Source organism: Paroedura picta, chromosome 3 (assembly GCF_049243985.1).
Source record: "Paroedura picta isolate Pp20150507F chromosome 3, Ppicta_v3.0, whole genome shotgun sequence".
Classification (NCBI taxonomy): Eukaryota; Metazoa; Chordata; class Lepidosauria; order Squamata; family Gekkonidae; genus Paroedura; species Paroedura picta.
Window position 1 is genome coordinate 48,490,062 of NC_135371.1, and position 14,577 is coordinate 48,504,638.

The 14,577-nt window shown below is 45.0% G+C and overlaps 1 protein-coding gene across 2 annotated transcripts in view; it reads left to right on the top strand.

The window, feature by feature from the left end:
* Positions 1 to 12: 12 nt before the first annotated feature.
* PHF2 (PHD finger protein 2) overlaps positions 13 to 14,577 on the top strand; it is a 160,751-nt gene continuing 146,186 nt past the window's right edge. For both annotated transcript variants that reach the window (XM_077325583.1, XM_077325584.1), the window contains exon 1: positions 13 to 624. In XM_077325583.1, coding sequence (XP_077181698.1) covers positions 527 to 624 — 98 coding nt within the window. In that variant the 5' untranslated portion in view covers positions 13 to 526. The remainder of the gene's footprint in view (positions 625 to 14,577) is intronic.

Genomic DNA, 14,577 nt, shown 5'->3' on the forward strand with positions numbered 1-14,577 from the left:
TTTCGGAGTGTTTATGAAAAGCCTCGGTACTGTACTGTCACCAGGGGGCATGCAATAGAATGCATTTCGTCCAACATTTGGAATAATGATCATTTAGCAACCACCACTACCACCACCACTACCACCACCAAAAAAAGAGAGCGAGCGAGCGAGCTTCCAGTGCGCTTTGGAGCCCGCGCGAGCCAGAGGAGCCATGCAGCCAAACTTTCGGGAACCATTGGTTATTTTTTTTGACATTGCAAGCTCGCCCTTGAGGATCGCTTATTGAATTCTCCGGGTTTTTGTTTCGCGTTGCGCGCGTGTGGTTTCCACCTCTGCCTCCGGGCCTTGCAGATTTTTTTTTATTATTTTTTTTCTTGGCTTTCCATTTTCAAAAAGGGGGAGAGGATCAGTCAAGGCGACCTAGCGGCAAGGAAGCCGCAGCGAAGAAGCCCTGCCTGCTTGCTTCGCCTCCGCTCTCTCTCTCTCTCTCTCTCTCTCCGCTCGCTTGCCTTGGGAGTCCAGTGTTGTTTTGAAGGGAGCTAACATGGCGACGGTGCCCGTCTATTGCATCTGTAGGCTGCCCTACGACGTAACCCGCTTCATGATCGAGTGCGACGCCTGCAAGGACTGGTTTCACGGCAGGTAACACAAAGCGATCGGGCCTTTCCCCCCGCTCTGGGGCAGAGATCCCCCTCCTCTCGCTCGGGGCCTTTCGCCTCTTTTGCTCGCTAGGGCACCGAGCGAGCGAGCGAGCGGAGCGAGCGAGGGAGATGGTGGGCTTGGAGCGGCGGCGGCGGCGGCGGCTGCTCTGTGCAGTTTTCCAACAGGCCTTTTTGGAGAAGAGGAGGAGGAGCCACTCGCCCTGTCTCCCTCGCTTGTATTTTTTTTTGTTTTGTTTTGTAAATTGTCGAGCCCGGCCACACACAATGGACTCCCCCCCACCCACTGGGGCGCTAGTGTCATGGGGCTGCGGGGGGTGGGGGGAGAGCTATTGTCCTTTCCTTGGGGAGGGGAGGGTTGCCTGGGCGGCTGGCTGGCTGGCTGGCGGGGTTGTGCCGAGGTGGTGGCTTATTTGTATTTTTTAATCTAAGCTTCTGCTTCTGGACCCCCCTCCTCACAGTTGCTGCTGCTGCTGCTGGGGGGGGGGCTCTGACTGAGTGGTTGTGGGGGGGACAAGATGACGATGGAAGGTTAGCCCCCCCCCCCGCGGTCTTTCACTTTCTTCCCGAGAAATCATGGAGAGGGCTTGGGGGAGGCGGGGGGGGGGGGCGACGCGCGGTTCCACAATGTCTGGCAAGCGGGAGCCGCCACGGCCAAGGGTCCCCGCGGGGCTGGGGCTGCGACCGCCGGCACTCGGGCTCCAGGCCGGGCAGTCGGGCTGGGGGAGAGCCCTCTCCCGCGCTCTGCGGGCAGCCGCCGCTCTCCTGGCGCCTCCCTAGAGGAGGGGGCGACGGGGGGTGTTTCCTCGTTTGATAGGCACCCGCTGGGCGGGCGGATGGAAGGGTCCCGAGCGACGCGGACGAGGACAGGGCACGGGGCAGCGGGCGACCAGAGAGCGGCCGGGCTGGGCAGGGCTTTCTCCCGGAGAGACACGGAGGCGGCGGCTGCGGGGAAGGGAATCCCCCGCCGCACTGGCCACCCAAGCCCGGACCTGGCGCCACTTCGGGGCTCGGGCGGTGGGGAGCAGGAGCTCGCGAGCCAAGCGGGGCCCCCCGGGGGCCAGAAGCCCCCGACTCCTGCTCCTCGGCGCCTTTGAGGGAGCAGCCCTGTGCTGTTGTTGTGGCAGGCGCGGACAGAGCGCGCCACGTCCTCCGCCAGCACTTTAGAGATCGCCTCTCAAACACACACACACACACACACACACAAAAGGCACCGGTTGGGTCCCCGGAGGAAAGCCATTCTCCCACGGGGAGACCCTCCGCTCGTTTCATTCCGCTGAGGGGGGCAGTGGCCGTGGTGGTCGGTGTCTCCATGTCTTCCAAGCAGCAGCTGGTGCTGCAAGCTTGGTTCATTCGCTCTGTCCTCAGTCGCCTACTATGGAATCCGAGACAATGTAACACGCAGGGGCTGGAGGAAACTCCCTGGCCGCACGCTCCACCTCGCTTTGGATTTGTAGGGCAGGACAGGGAAGCTCTCCCCCCACCCCCACCCCCACCCCCACCCCCACCCCGCCCGTCGTGCTGCTTGGCCAGAATTGTCACTCCACCCCAGCTGGTCTTCTTGCAGAGTGCCGAGTGATGGGTCTGATCTTTGTCTCTCCCCGCTGAGGGGTTGTGTTGCATGCGGAAGGCAGGCATGTCGTTTATAAAATATTGGAACTGCAAGGAGGAGGAGGAGGAGCAGGGGAGGGAGGGAGAGAGACTTCAGCTAGATTTCCTCGGAGGTCAGTCTTGGTCAGATTGCTGTTGTGGGAGCCTAAGGACCTCCGATGGAAGCCAAAGCCTGTGGAATAGAGACCGACTTCCCGGCTGTTCTCATGAGCTGCCAAGTTAAGCATTTTATGATCCATTGATGATGATTTGTTCCTGTGTGCTGTGTATGTTGCTTTTTCTTTCCGGCATACAAATTAATAGGCCTTCAAAGTGTTTAATTTTGCCAGGATGATTCTACGCGGCGTGTTTAGGCTTTGGGTATGACTTTTAGGAGTTGTGTGTGCTTGTGTGTGTGTGTGTGTGTGTCTATGGAGGCTTCTCTTCTGAATTATTTCCCTCTGACTCACTGCTTGAGCAAATGTGTACGGTCTGAATGTATGAATGCAACCTGGTTTCTGACAGCAGCAGAGAAAGGTATCAAAGACTGGCCGGTTCTTCTCTAACTCAGACTTCAAGAGGCAGAGATGACTGGCTTCCTACCAAAGTTAGCTTCAGTTCACTTTAGCCACAGGCTTATGTTTGGCTTTTTGCTTTTAGTGTGTGTGTTTAAAAATCTCTGTAGCAATTTGTTTTATCCACCTCCTTGTACCATGGAACAGTGAAAAGACCCATATAAATATCATAATCATAAATAAATGTTTTAAAAGAAAAGGAAGTTGCGCCAGAAGGTTGCTAATAATGCTGAAGGTTCAAGTTGAAACTGTTGGGTTGGAATTAATGTTAAATTTATGTGGACCAGCTAAAGAAGTTTGTATTTCAAATGGACTGAGATGTAAGACAAGAGGAAATAGCAAAAAATGAGGAATAAGAAGAGAGTTAGAGGCATAAGAAGGTGGTAGCCGAACAATCTCTTTTCAGCAAAGGCCAGTCAGGTGCCTCTGGGGACCTCAGAAGCCCTGTCTGTATTCAGAGGTGTATCACCTTGAAACATAAAAGCTTAATCTGGCCATCAGGGCTGACAACTGTTAATAGATGTACCCTCGGATGTATCTCATTCTCTTTTAGAGAAATCTGAGGCACATTTCCATGTGATGTGGCCATGATTCCCCTACATGATTTAAATATACATTGTGGTTCACATCAAGCACTTTCTTTTGTTTCTGAGAGTTTGCTGTCCATCAGTTTCTGTAAATCTGTTAGGAAATGGTATCATTTTAAAAGATTAAAGCAGGGGTGGGCAAATTTTGGTCCTCCATATGTCCATGGACTACAATTCCCATGAGCCCTTGCCAGAAAATGCTGGCAGGGGCTCATGGGAATTATAGTTTGCCCACCCCTGGATTAAAGATTTCATCCATATCTTGTAGTTTGTGGTAGATGTGCTCCGCCTGGCAGGATTTAGCAATAAAGCAGGAATGGGACATAGCAGTTGATGTTTTCCACCCTGCCTTGAAAACAGTAGCACTTTTAAGAGGGAACTGTATGGCAACTGACCATGACTACCTGCAATTTGCTATGGTCAGAATTATGAGAAAGAATATTTAGTGGTGTTGGCAATTCCCCCAGCCAATATTTCTTTGAGATTCACAGTGCTCCTGCACACCATCCAGGCAACTGAGAAGGCAACGATACAGAGACAACAATTGTACCATAAAGTATAAATAAATCTAGATTTCTGAGAAAATCTGTATATGATTCTAAGAATGCCAATCCTAAAAAGAGTTACATGTTTTTAAGCCCACTGACTTCAATGGATGTAGAAAATCACATCTCTGCTTAGGATGGTAATATCAAGGATGTTTACTGGAGACCACCACCTACCCCATATCCCCGAAAATAAGACCTACTCTGAAAGTAAGACCTAGCGGTACTTTTTTATTCACTGCTAGTATAAGCCCTCCCCCGAAAATAAGACCTACCTCTAATTGGTCCTTAGAGCCAGGGCCAGCCTTAGGGGTGTTCTTGTAGAGGTGTTCGGAGTAATACAGGGTGCCGGGCCAGCCAACATTCAAATCTGCAGCACATGTGTACGCTATGCTGCTGTGCCACTTGTCTCTCCCCCCCCCCGGCAGCGATATACACTGCAGAGCTCTGCCCCTGCTCGTTCAGCCTCTGTCAGCTCCGCCTACAATCCCAGAATCCCTCGGCTTGACAGAAGCTGTGCCCTGTACTTAAGGTACGATTTTCCAGGGTTCCGGGGGGGGGGGGGGGACTGGAATAAATGTAACATTTTTTTGGACATCAATAAATATAAGACCTACCTGAAAATAAGCCCTTGGTGCATTTTTTAAAGCCTAAAATTAATATAAGACACTGTCTTATTTTGGGGGAAACACAGTATTAAGATTGACAGCAGGTGCAAAAGTCTCTACTTATTGAGGCATTTACAATTGCTGAAAATCTTAAGTAGTGGTCTCCAAGGTCTCCTCCTGTCCCCCATACACAGTGTGAGCACAATTAATGTGTGATACACAACATCATCTGTATGTAAACACAGTTCCCATGATCCTTCTGTCCTTTTTTTGAGCAGTGGAGGTCAGAAGGTTGCAAAAGGGAACACCATTTCCAGTCTCTTATAGTAACTTTGCTCTTCAGATCTATGTCTACTTGGTTCCCACCCCACAACTACTCGCTGAATTTTCTTACTGATGGTTGTCCACCTAGTGAAATAGCTTTCCTGTGTTGCTTGTTTTGTTGATATCTAAAAACACTATAAAGCAGAACTGTTCAAGAGAGTGTCTGCAGTGCACAGCTAACTGCTCAAATTGTTTGGTTTGATAGTGGTTTTTATGATTTTGTGTGCATATATCAAAGAAAGACCACTGTCTTTAATAAAATAGATATGCAAGTATAGGTGGAAAATGGCTTGGTGAAAGAATGCAAACATATGATATTATTGCAAATGTCATTTATTTTCTTTGAACATAATGTGAAAATGATAAAAGTAACAGTTGAAAGGTTCTACTGACTTTTAAAATAAAACAAATCTTTATTCTTATAAAGTGCCTTTCCTATACAGCGGTGGTCCCCAACCACTGGGCCGCAGCCCGGTGCCAGGCCGCAAAGGCCCTGGCACCGGGCCGCGGCTCCCTCTCCCTGCCCCCCCTGTAAGAAACCTCCCAGGCCACAAGCAAATCGGCCGCAAAAGCGGCCGATTAGCTTGCGGCCTGGCAAGCTTCTTTTTTTGGGGGGGGGGAGAGGGAAGCAGGGCCACGCATGCGCAATGTGCATTCGTAGCCACGCATGCGTGGCATGCGCGGCTGGGTGATTGCCTTCCCTGCTGCCACCGGTCTGCAGCCTCAAGAAGGTTGCGGACCGCTGCTATACAGCTCAGGGAGGGTGACAACATGGCTAAAACCATCAGTTAAAAACATTATCAATCATCCTTTAATTTACCCCCAACTTGTTAAAAAGATGGGGAGGGTTCAAAAGTTTTTGCAGTAGATCTTCAACTTCCAGTAATGAGGCTGGAATTTCTGATAATCAATTTCCGATAATCTCTCTGGGCCCCAGCCACAGGCGTGGTGGAACAGCTTTTTCTTACAGGCCTTGTGGAACTGCTTAAGGCCCCTTAGGGCCCTGATCGCCTTTCGCAGAGTGTTCCATCAGGTCATGACCAATTGGTTTAGGGAACCTGAGCAGATGTTGGCCTGAAGATCTTAATGCTCTTTGGAGGTTATAGGAGAAAAGGTGGTCACAAGAACTTGTAAGGATAATAATTCCTTCCCATTCACATCATAAAATAATTAAGAGAGAAAAAGAGATAACCCTGAAAAAATAACCTGAGAAAATAGAGACTGTTCATTAATTAACAAGAAGGTTACTTGAAAGTATCATTGGTTACAGATTTTGAAAACCACGTATCTTAAGCCAGTAATTTCTGTCAGAGTCTGGAAATCAGCCCACTGTTCACATTTAGTTGTGAAAACTAAACAGGATTGTGTTTTGTTTTCTTGGCAGTTAATAGTATACATATAATAGTTGATGGCTTATAAGCTATTATGCAGAATATAAATTCAGAGGAACAGGAACAAACTAGGACTGTGACAGCACACAGATAGTTTAGATGGGTAGCTGTGTTTGTCTGTAGCAGTAGAAAAGAGCAAGAGTCCATTAGCACCTTAAAGCCTAGCAAAAAATTGTGTGCAGAGTATGAGCTTTTCTGAGTCACTGAAAGGACAACAACCTTAGAGTGACCCACAGTCTGAGATTCTGGTAAAATATATTAAAAAGAGATGCAGTGGCCATTATCATTTATGCATATGAAGTAGTCTTACTTTAGACCAGGCTTTCTCAACCAGGGGTTTGTAAAACTCTGGGGTTTCTTGACGGCCCCAGAACATTTCAGCAGTTTCTCTGCTGTAAAAAAGTCGAGAAAGGCTGCTTTAGACTATGGCATTGGAACATTGCACTGAAAGGTAGAATAAACAGCCTGTTCAGTTTTAGCCTGGAAGAGCCAATATAAAACATTAACACTATTTGATCACTCCCAAGAGACAATATTGTGCATGAGTACAATTGTTGATAATAATTTCACTTTTTGGTTATTGAGAGCCATGTTCCACTGAATGAGGAAGTATGAGAAGAACTGGACCTCTTCAGTGAAAAAACAAGGAAAACTTATCTTTTCCCATAAATCAGCCTTAGGAGGGTTAAGCCAATATAAAAGTAATTAAAAAAAATACAAAGCTTGATTTTTTTTGAAAAAGCAATAATTATATTTTTCCTTTTTAAAAATCTCAGCATTGTCCTGATTAGGAGAAAAGTTAAATATTGCATAATATTTTGCATTTTGTTATTTATCTATTACAGGATTTATATTTCACCCTGTCTTTGGATGTCTTTCAGAAATTACCTGTGTTTGTATAACAAAATGCATTTATTTTGTAATTTATGTTATTGTTATGGCAGACATTTAGAACAATTGTACTGGGAAAATGGCTGTGGGTCTGCAGAGTTTTATAATCACCTGAGACAAAATGGTAGACTGTCCAGAGGCTACCCTTCTGTCCCCCATCCTTACCTTTTGAGGGGGAAACCAGGCAGTCCCTGAGGGCAAAATCTGCCCTCCAAGGAGCAGGGAAGGGCTGGCAATGCCCCAACGATGGATGCTACCTCTGCTGTTAATGCTGGTTGCCCCACTTCCCATAAGCCCCATCAACACTGAGGGTAAGGGAAGAGGGTGGAGCTGGAGTAGCAGAGCCCCAGAGGACACAGAAGACACCTATCACGCAGATCTCAGTTGGAAAGGCAGGGGATTGGCAGATCCAGTGGCATCCCATCCCAGGGAGGGGGAACTAAAGTGGTGGGCATGTGGCAGGTTGAGGAGGAAGAGCACGGCTGACTCCCAGAGATGCTGGGAGAGCGACTGAGTTTCTGCAAGCAGGGGAGAGAGAACATGATACGTATGACCCCCCCTCCCCTTTGCCATCTGAAGCCATGGCTAAGCCAATGAGCAGAAGTCATGCCCTGGAGGGCTCTACCCTACCAGCCCTGCCCCCAGAGTCCACATGTGCACCAATTTATTAATTACACTATAAGTGCATTAAATGCAAGCAAAAAACAAAAGGTCCCTGCCCCAAGAAGCTCTCAGTCTAATCTTTGACAGTGGAATGAGGTCAGAAGAAGGGACAGGCAAACACACAGCATATAATAAGATAATATATTAACACTTTGGAAATGTAGCTATATTCTGTGTATAACTGTGAAATCAATATTACAGCTTGGATTGAGCTGCAATGTCTGCTGATAGAAGGAATTTATGCCAGTGGAGCATCTCTCTTGCCTGTCCTTCTTCTGCAGCCCCAAATGACCCTCCTCAAAATGGTGCACTTTGGAGACATAGGACCTCGAGAAAGAGCACAAGGGAGGGCAGGTCTGGCGTTGGAGGAGTATAACTAGTAAATGTTTCCTCTTCTATAACAGAAATCCTCTACTGGATCCAGTTCTACACCTAGATTGCACGTTTGCTTAATTCTTAGCTGATATAGGTTTCTAAAAATAGTGTCCTTTGTAAATTAAGAGATCTCTTGAGTTTATTGAATTTACATAGTTGTTCTCATCACTAAATAGCATTCGTTTGGCACTGCTGCTGGAATTTATTAACTATATATTTTATGGTTTAATTTGTTGTATTTTATGAACTATATATATAAACAGATAGAGAGCCTGACAACTGTACAGAAAAGTCATATGCTGCAGAACACATAGTTCAGGGGCCATGATGGGATAGTAGATCCAAGCTCTTAGTACTTGGTGTAGATTAATTTACTTGTTGAAGAGATGGTTGCATTTTTCATCAGAAGGGGGAAGAAACAGACAGCCAAAGAAAGCATAAATTAAAACACATTTTCAGATGTACAACCTGCTGATCTACTGAGACAAAAGCAACAGTCTCATGGCACTTAAAAGACAAATTAATTTATTGTGGCACAAGCTTTAATGACCTCATCCCACTTCATCAGATATATTAATGTATTGTATGTACTTAATTCTTTTGGTATTCTGATTATCAGTAATTAATGTATTATGACCTGTTATAATGGATGGTTATGTAAAAACAATCCAGGTAAATTACCTTAATTACAGGTTCTAACCTGGATCAATAAGGAGAAATAATCTGTTCCATTATATATTTCTGGTAAGACCTAGGATGAGGAGCATGTCTCATGGTTTGTGCCACTCAGTGCTTAATACCCACTCAGGGCAGCTGTCCCACCCCTGAGTGCCTCCTCCTACAACCTGCTTGCCTATCTGTCCAGCAGCCAGCCAATCGCCTTCCATCCTCTACCCCTGAGCACCCCCCCCCCACTTTCCACTTCCCTCTAATGTTTGAAGGCTACAGATCCCTGCCACATGAGAACTGTCCTTGTCAGTGAGTTCCCTGCAGCCTTTCCAGGTCCTGGGGGGTATGGAGAGACCATCCACAGAGGTCTTCCACCCCACCATCCCAAACTAGTACTTTCCCTAAAAAGTAACAATCTCAAATCATTGCAGTAACAATTATATAGCATTTGTTAAAAAGAAAGGTGCATATCATATTTTCCTTAACTAGCATCAAAATCTAGTGTCCCAATACTTAGTGAATGTCTTTGTCTCCCAGTATGTTTTCTAGAACATTCTTATAGGATAATCAATTGTCATAGTATATTAATGGATCCTTATCAGTACAATTAAATGAAATGCATGAAGTTATGAAGTGCTGTAAACTATGATCAGGTATGGGTTCTCCAGAAGAATAAGAATTTCACAAGCTTTGTGGAGCTATAGATGTATTATATAATAAGAGTTGTAATTGGATAAAGTAGGATTTCTAGCAAGTGGACATACTTTTTGAAGGAAGTAAATTATGTAAGGTGTTATCAATAGAAATAGAAAACATTTTGAAAGGATGATAGCTAAAGCTGTCAGTATGGCATATTTATGACCTAGATTGTGGTAGACTGGTTCTGTCTTATGGCGTAGGAGATTGCCTCATTGCCTGTACCAGTTCCTTGATTTCATTGGATAAGGATGTGTCTGGGTCTGGCTGAACGATAAAGAAGAAAATACCCAGTTCTAAACCTTCCACTTCTTTTGGTGGGCTCTGGGAAAGACAACTGTGAAAATAATTGTTCGCTGTTACTGTAACAAGAATCATAATGCATTTTAACAGTCATTACACATGGCTGAATTAAAAATAAATGTGGCTATACTTAGGAACTTCATAGAAAAGGGAAAAAAGTAACACATTAAAATATTTCTTACACGAGAGTAAAAAATATGTTGACTGGCTGGATATCCATATCACTGATGCAATGTTATTGATGCATAACAATGATCCAGTTAAAGATAAGTTAAATGTTAAGTTAAAAGTCCAAATTTTGTTGTCTGGCAAATCTTTCTTGTTTGTCACTTCATTATTGCTGTGTGTTCCAAATAGTGACTCTATATTACTCAAGCTGTAAACTCATCTAGGCCATTATTTTAAAAAAACACATATGATCTTGGTTTCCCTGGGAGGCTATGGTTAAGGGAGGCTGCAAAATAGGTTGTCAGATGTGTCAGCATGTATAACAAGGTTGCACTTACCCATAACTGTTGTTCATCAAGTATCTTCTGTGCAAACCCACATGGGAAGTATGCATGAGCAGGCCTGCCATTGTATAGGTTTTCATAGTTTAAAGCCTATAAAGGGTGCAGTGTGTTTGAGCCAAGTGCAGAAGTGCCCCCTTTATCCTTAATATCTCTAGTGCTTATCCGTAGTACCTCTAGTGCTGGTGAAGTAGACCAGTGGTCCCCAACCTTTCTGAGGTTGGGGACCGGCAGGGCATTGGGGCGCGGCCCGCGGCCCGCGCGGGCCACGCCCACGCATCGGGCCGCGCCCGCACATCAGGCCGCGCCCCCGCATCAGGCCGCGCCCGCAGGTTGGGGACCACTGAAGTAGACTATACAGTAGTACAGGAGGGAGGGTATGTGTGCCTGTGCAGACGATACTCAATGAACAACAGTTACAGTTAAGTGCAACCGGTTTTTCATTCAAGTGGGTAGCCGTGTTGGTTTGAAGCAGCACAAAATCAGAGTCCAGTGGCACCTTTTATTACTCTGAGTAAGAGTGCTTGCACTCAAAAGCTCATGTCTTGAATAAATCTTTGTTGGTCTTAAAGTTGTCACTGGACTCTGATTTTGTTTTGTTGTGTTTTCATTGTTAATTTTCTCTACAGTCCCACATGAGGAATCTAGCAGTGGGATTCCCCAGGCAGTAGGACATGCTCCACTACTTGAACAATGAATGAAGAACTGCCTTTCCCACTTGTACCTCATGTCTTGCTTGTATATCCAGTATGTAGTGATACACAAAGATGTCCTCTGATGATCCAGTAGCCGCTATGCATATCTCTATCAAAGGCACTCCATCCAAGAAAGCTGAAGGAGAAACCACTGTACTAGTAGAATGTGCATGAATGTTCAGTGAGCATGGTAGCATGGCTCTCTCATAGCATTTCATAATAGCCTTGATAATCCTTCTGAGTTCTGTCTGAACTGATGCTCTCTTATTCTTCTTTGGGCCATCAAAACAAATAAATGGTGCTTTATCCCTACAAAACTCAAGGGTACTCCTGAGATAAAATAATAATGTCCTCCTAACATCTAAAGCAGTGATCTCTAAGCCCCGGTCAGGAGACCGGTACCGGTCCATAGATCAGTCGGTAACGGGCCAAGGCTCTGTCTAAGAAGTTAGGTGCTTCAGCCCACCAACGTCGACCCAACTTTGCAGAAGTCCAGATCACAAAGCTCCCCTTCTACATTCCTGCTCTGACTAGGACTTTCTCATCTCATGTCCAGGAGCACCTTATTCCCAGGGCAGCCCATACAACTCCGTGGCAACAAGGTTCCTGCCTGCTGCCTTCAGTGACCATGGCGAAAAGAAACAGAGACAGTCCTTCTCGTCCGTTTGCCCAATCAGTGGAGCCGTAGCGGCCATCAGCTAAGCCCGTCCCTCCGGCGCCATCTAATAATGGGTCCTCTAGTAGAGTACCGCCCCTGGGTCTCAGTAAAATTGTCAAGCGTTGACCGGTCCCCGGTGATAAAAAGGTTGGAGACTACTGATCTAAAGAGTACAACAAGAACTCATTCTTAGAGCTCAGTGTGGAAAAAATACAGGCAACATAATATCTTGGGACAACTAGAACTAAGAAACTGTCTTAGGTAGAAACTAAACACTAAGGTGAAGACTCTGAAATTTTATCTCTGTAAAAAATAATTCAAAAATGGAGGCTCTATCTTAATGCTTAAGCATTAACTGTGCTAATAATACAGACAGAGACCACTGGGACACCAAATTATCCCAGAGGTTGCCTATCCCCTTAAAAAATCTCTTAACCAAATTATGGGGAAAAACTGTCTCCCTCAATACCTGTACGGTAACAAAAAATGGCACCCACATGAACCTTTAGACGAGACAATATCAAGCCTTTGGTGTTCAGGTAGAACAAATAATCACAGACGACCTGCAAAGGAGCTCTTCCCAATGACACCTTTTTCTGACCACACCAGAGTGAAAATTGCCTACACTTATACATATAGGAATACTTAATATTAGGCTTATATAATTGCAGGAGTACCCAGAGCTGATAAGAGCTGTTTTGACTGAGCAGTAATAGCAGGGCTCTCTCAGCCTCACCCACCTCATAGGGTGTCTGTTGCGGGGAGAGGAAAGGGAAGTGATTGTAAGCTGCTTTGAGACTCCTGGTAGAGACAAGCAGCATATAAAAAACAACTCTTCTTCTTTAGAAAATATTAGGTTGCTGTCTGAAATCTCCAAGCTGTTAAGCTGAGGCAGGTCAGATTGTGCTGAAAGATCTAGATGAACTAATCAAATCTGGCCAATTTGGAAGTGGTAGAAACTGGATCTTGCAAATTTCCATGAGGATCATCAGAAACCATATTTGTCAAGACCAAAAAGGATAATGTTCTTTCTTTCTCTATTGCCCTTATGAAGAGAGGAAATGGAGGGAATGTGCAAAACAGAGCTCACTGCCAATGAAGCTGAAACACATCCCCTAGGGAACCAGTTCCCACCCCTGCATGTGAACAGAACCTCACAGCCCTCTTGTTTTCCTGTATCACAAAGGGATCAACACCGGGAACCCCCCCAGAGGGCAAAAAGTCATTCCAAGTAAGTAGCCTTTATGGACCACTTATGGGAATGTGAACCAATCCTGCTTAGTTCATTAGCTTCCATATTTAAACTCTCTGGAATGTGAATTGCCTGAATGGCAACATTGAGATTCACAGTTGTGTCCCATGTAAGGGCAGCCTGATGATACAAGACCCTAGACACTGTGCCCACTTATTTGCTTAAATAAAACATTGTATTTATGTCCATCTGAACAAGAATGGAATGGTCCCACAGCATATCTGAAAAACAACTTAAGGCATAATGAACAGCATGCATTTCCAAAATGCTAATGTGCAGTACCTTCTCTTCTAACCACATACCCCTTGCTAAAAGTCCTGCATAGTGAGTGCCTCAACTCAACAGCAAAGCATCTGTAGTAATAACTACCTCCTGTTAAGAAACTCTGAAGAAAATCCCCCAGGATAAATTCTCTCTAGAAGACCACCATAGCAAGGAATGGATGACGAGTGTGGGAACAGAGAATCTGTGCCATCAAAACAGCTGCAGGGATCGCATATGTAATCAAACCATAGGCAAAAACTGCCGCAGTAGACACCATTTAAAAAAAAATATTGGATTTCTGTCCTGCCACTTCTCAAAAAGACTCATGGCGGGTTACAAGATGAAACAATAAAACCCCATAAAGCCCCCTAATAACAATACCCCCCCTAACAGAAAGGGTGCACAGGTGTAAGTGTGGGGCCCAGTTGATCTCAAGTCCTGGCCTCACCCAAAGGCATAAAATGTTCCAAACTGATTGGAACCTGTGAGATCTGAACTACCAAAGTAAAAATATCCTTCTCTTATCAAGAGTCTAGCAAGGCTCCAATAAATTGTACTCTTTGTGAGGAACTAATAATGATTTTTCTCAAATTACTAAAAGTCCTGATCTTCATCAGATCTCTAGAATGAAAGAGCACTGACTCAACTAATTGTCCTTCAAATCTGCTACTAGTAGCCAATCATTTAAATAAGGGAATATATGGCAACCATGAAGAACTAGGGCCTGCAAAAGGGAGCTCTTCCACCAGGCATCTGGCTGAGGCTAGGCACAATCAATCAACGTCTGCAGGGCCCCTGCCCCCCTTCCCCCTCCCAGAAACCCACTTTCCTGGACCTGTTTGAATTACTACTGTTTATGTTACACTGTTACCTGTTTATTATCATCAGTTAATAATATGAATGTTATAGTTATTATATGTATGGTTTCATGTATAGTTTCAGTTCTATGTAAACCACCCTGAGCCTTCAGGGAGGGCGGTATATATATATATGAATGAATGAATAAATAAATAAATAAGATGGAGGTAAGCAATAACCAGGGCCATACACTTAGAGAATACCCTGATTCAGTAGCTAGACCAAAGAGTAGAACAGTGTACTGGAAAACACTATTCCCACAAAAAAGCATATTTTTTATGTTGAGGGTAAATGGAAACATGAAATAGGCATCCTTCAAATCAATGATAAACAAGCACCCTTTAATAGTTGTACAATCAAAGTAATGAACACCATACAGAACTTTAAAGCATAAAGAAAAACATTTAACTTTCTGAGGTCCAAAATGGGTCTAACTCCCCTATCTTTCTTGTATATCAGGAACATATGGGAGAAAAAATCCTC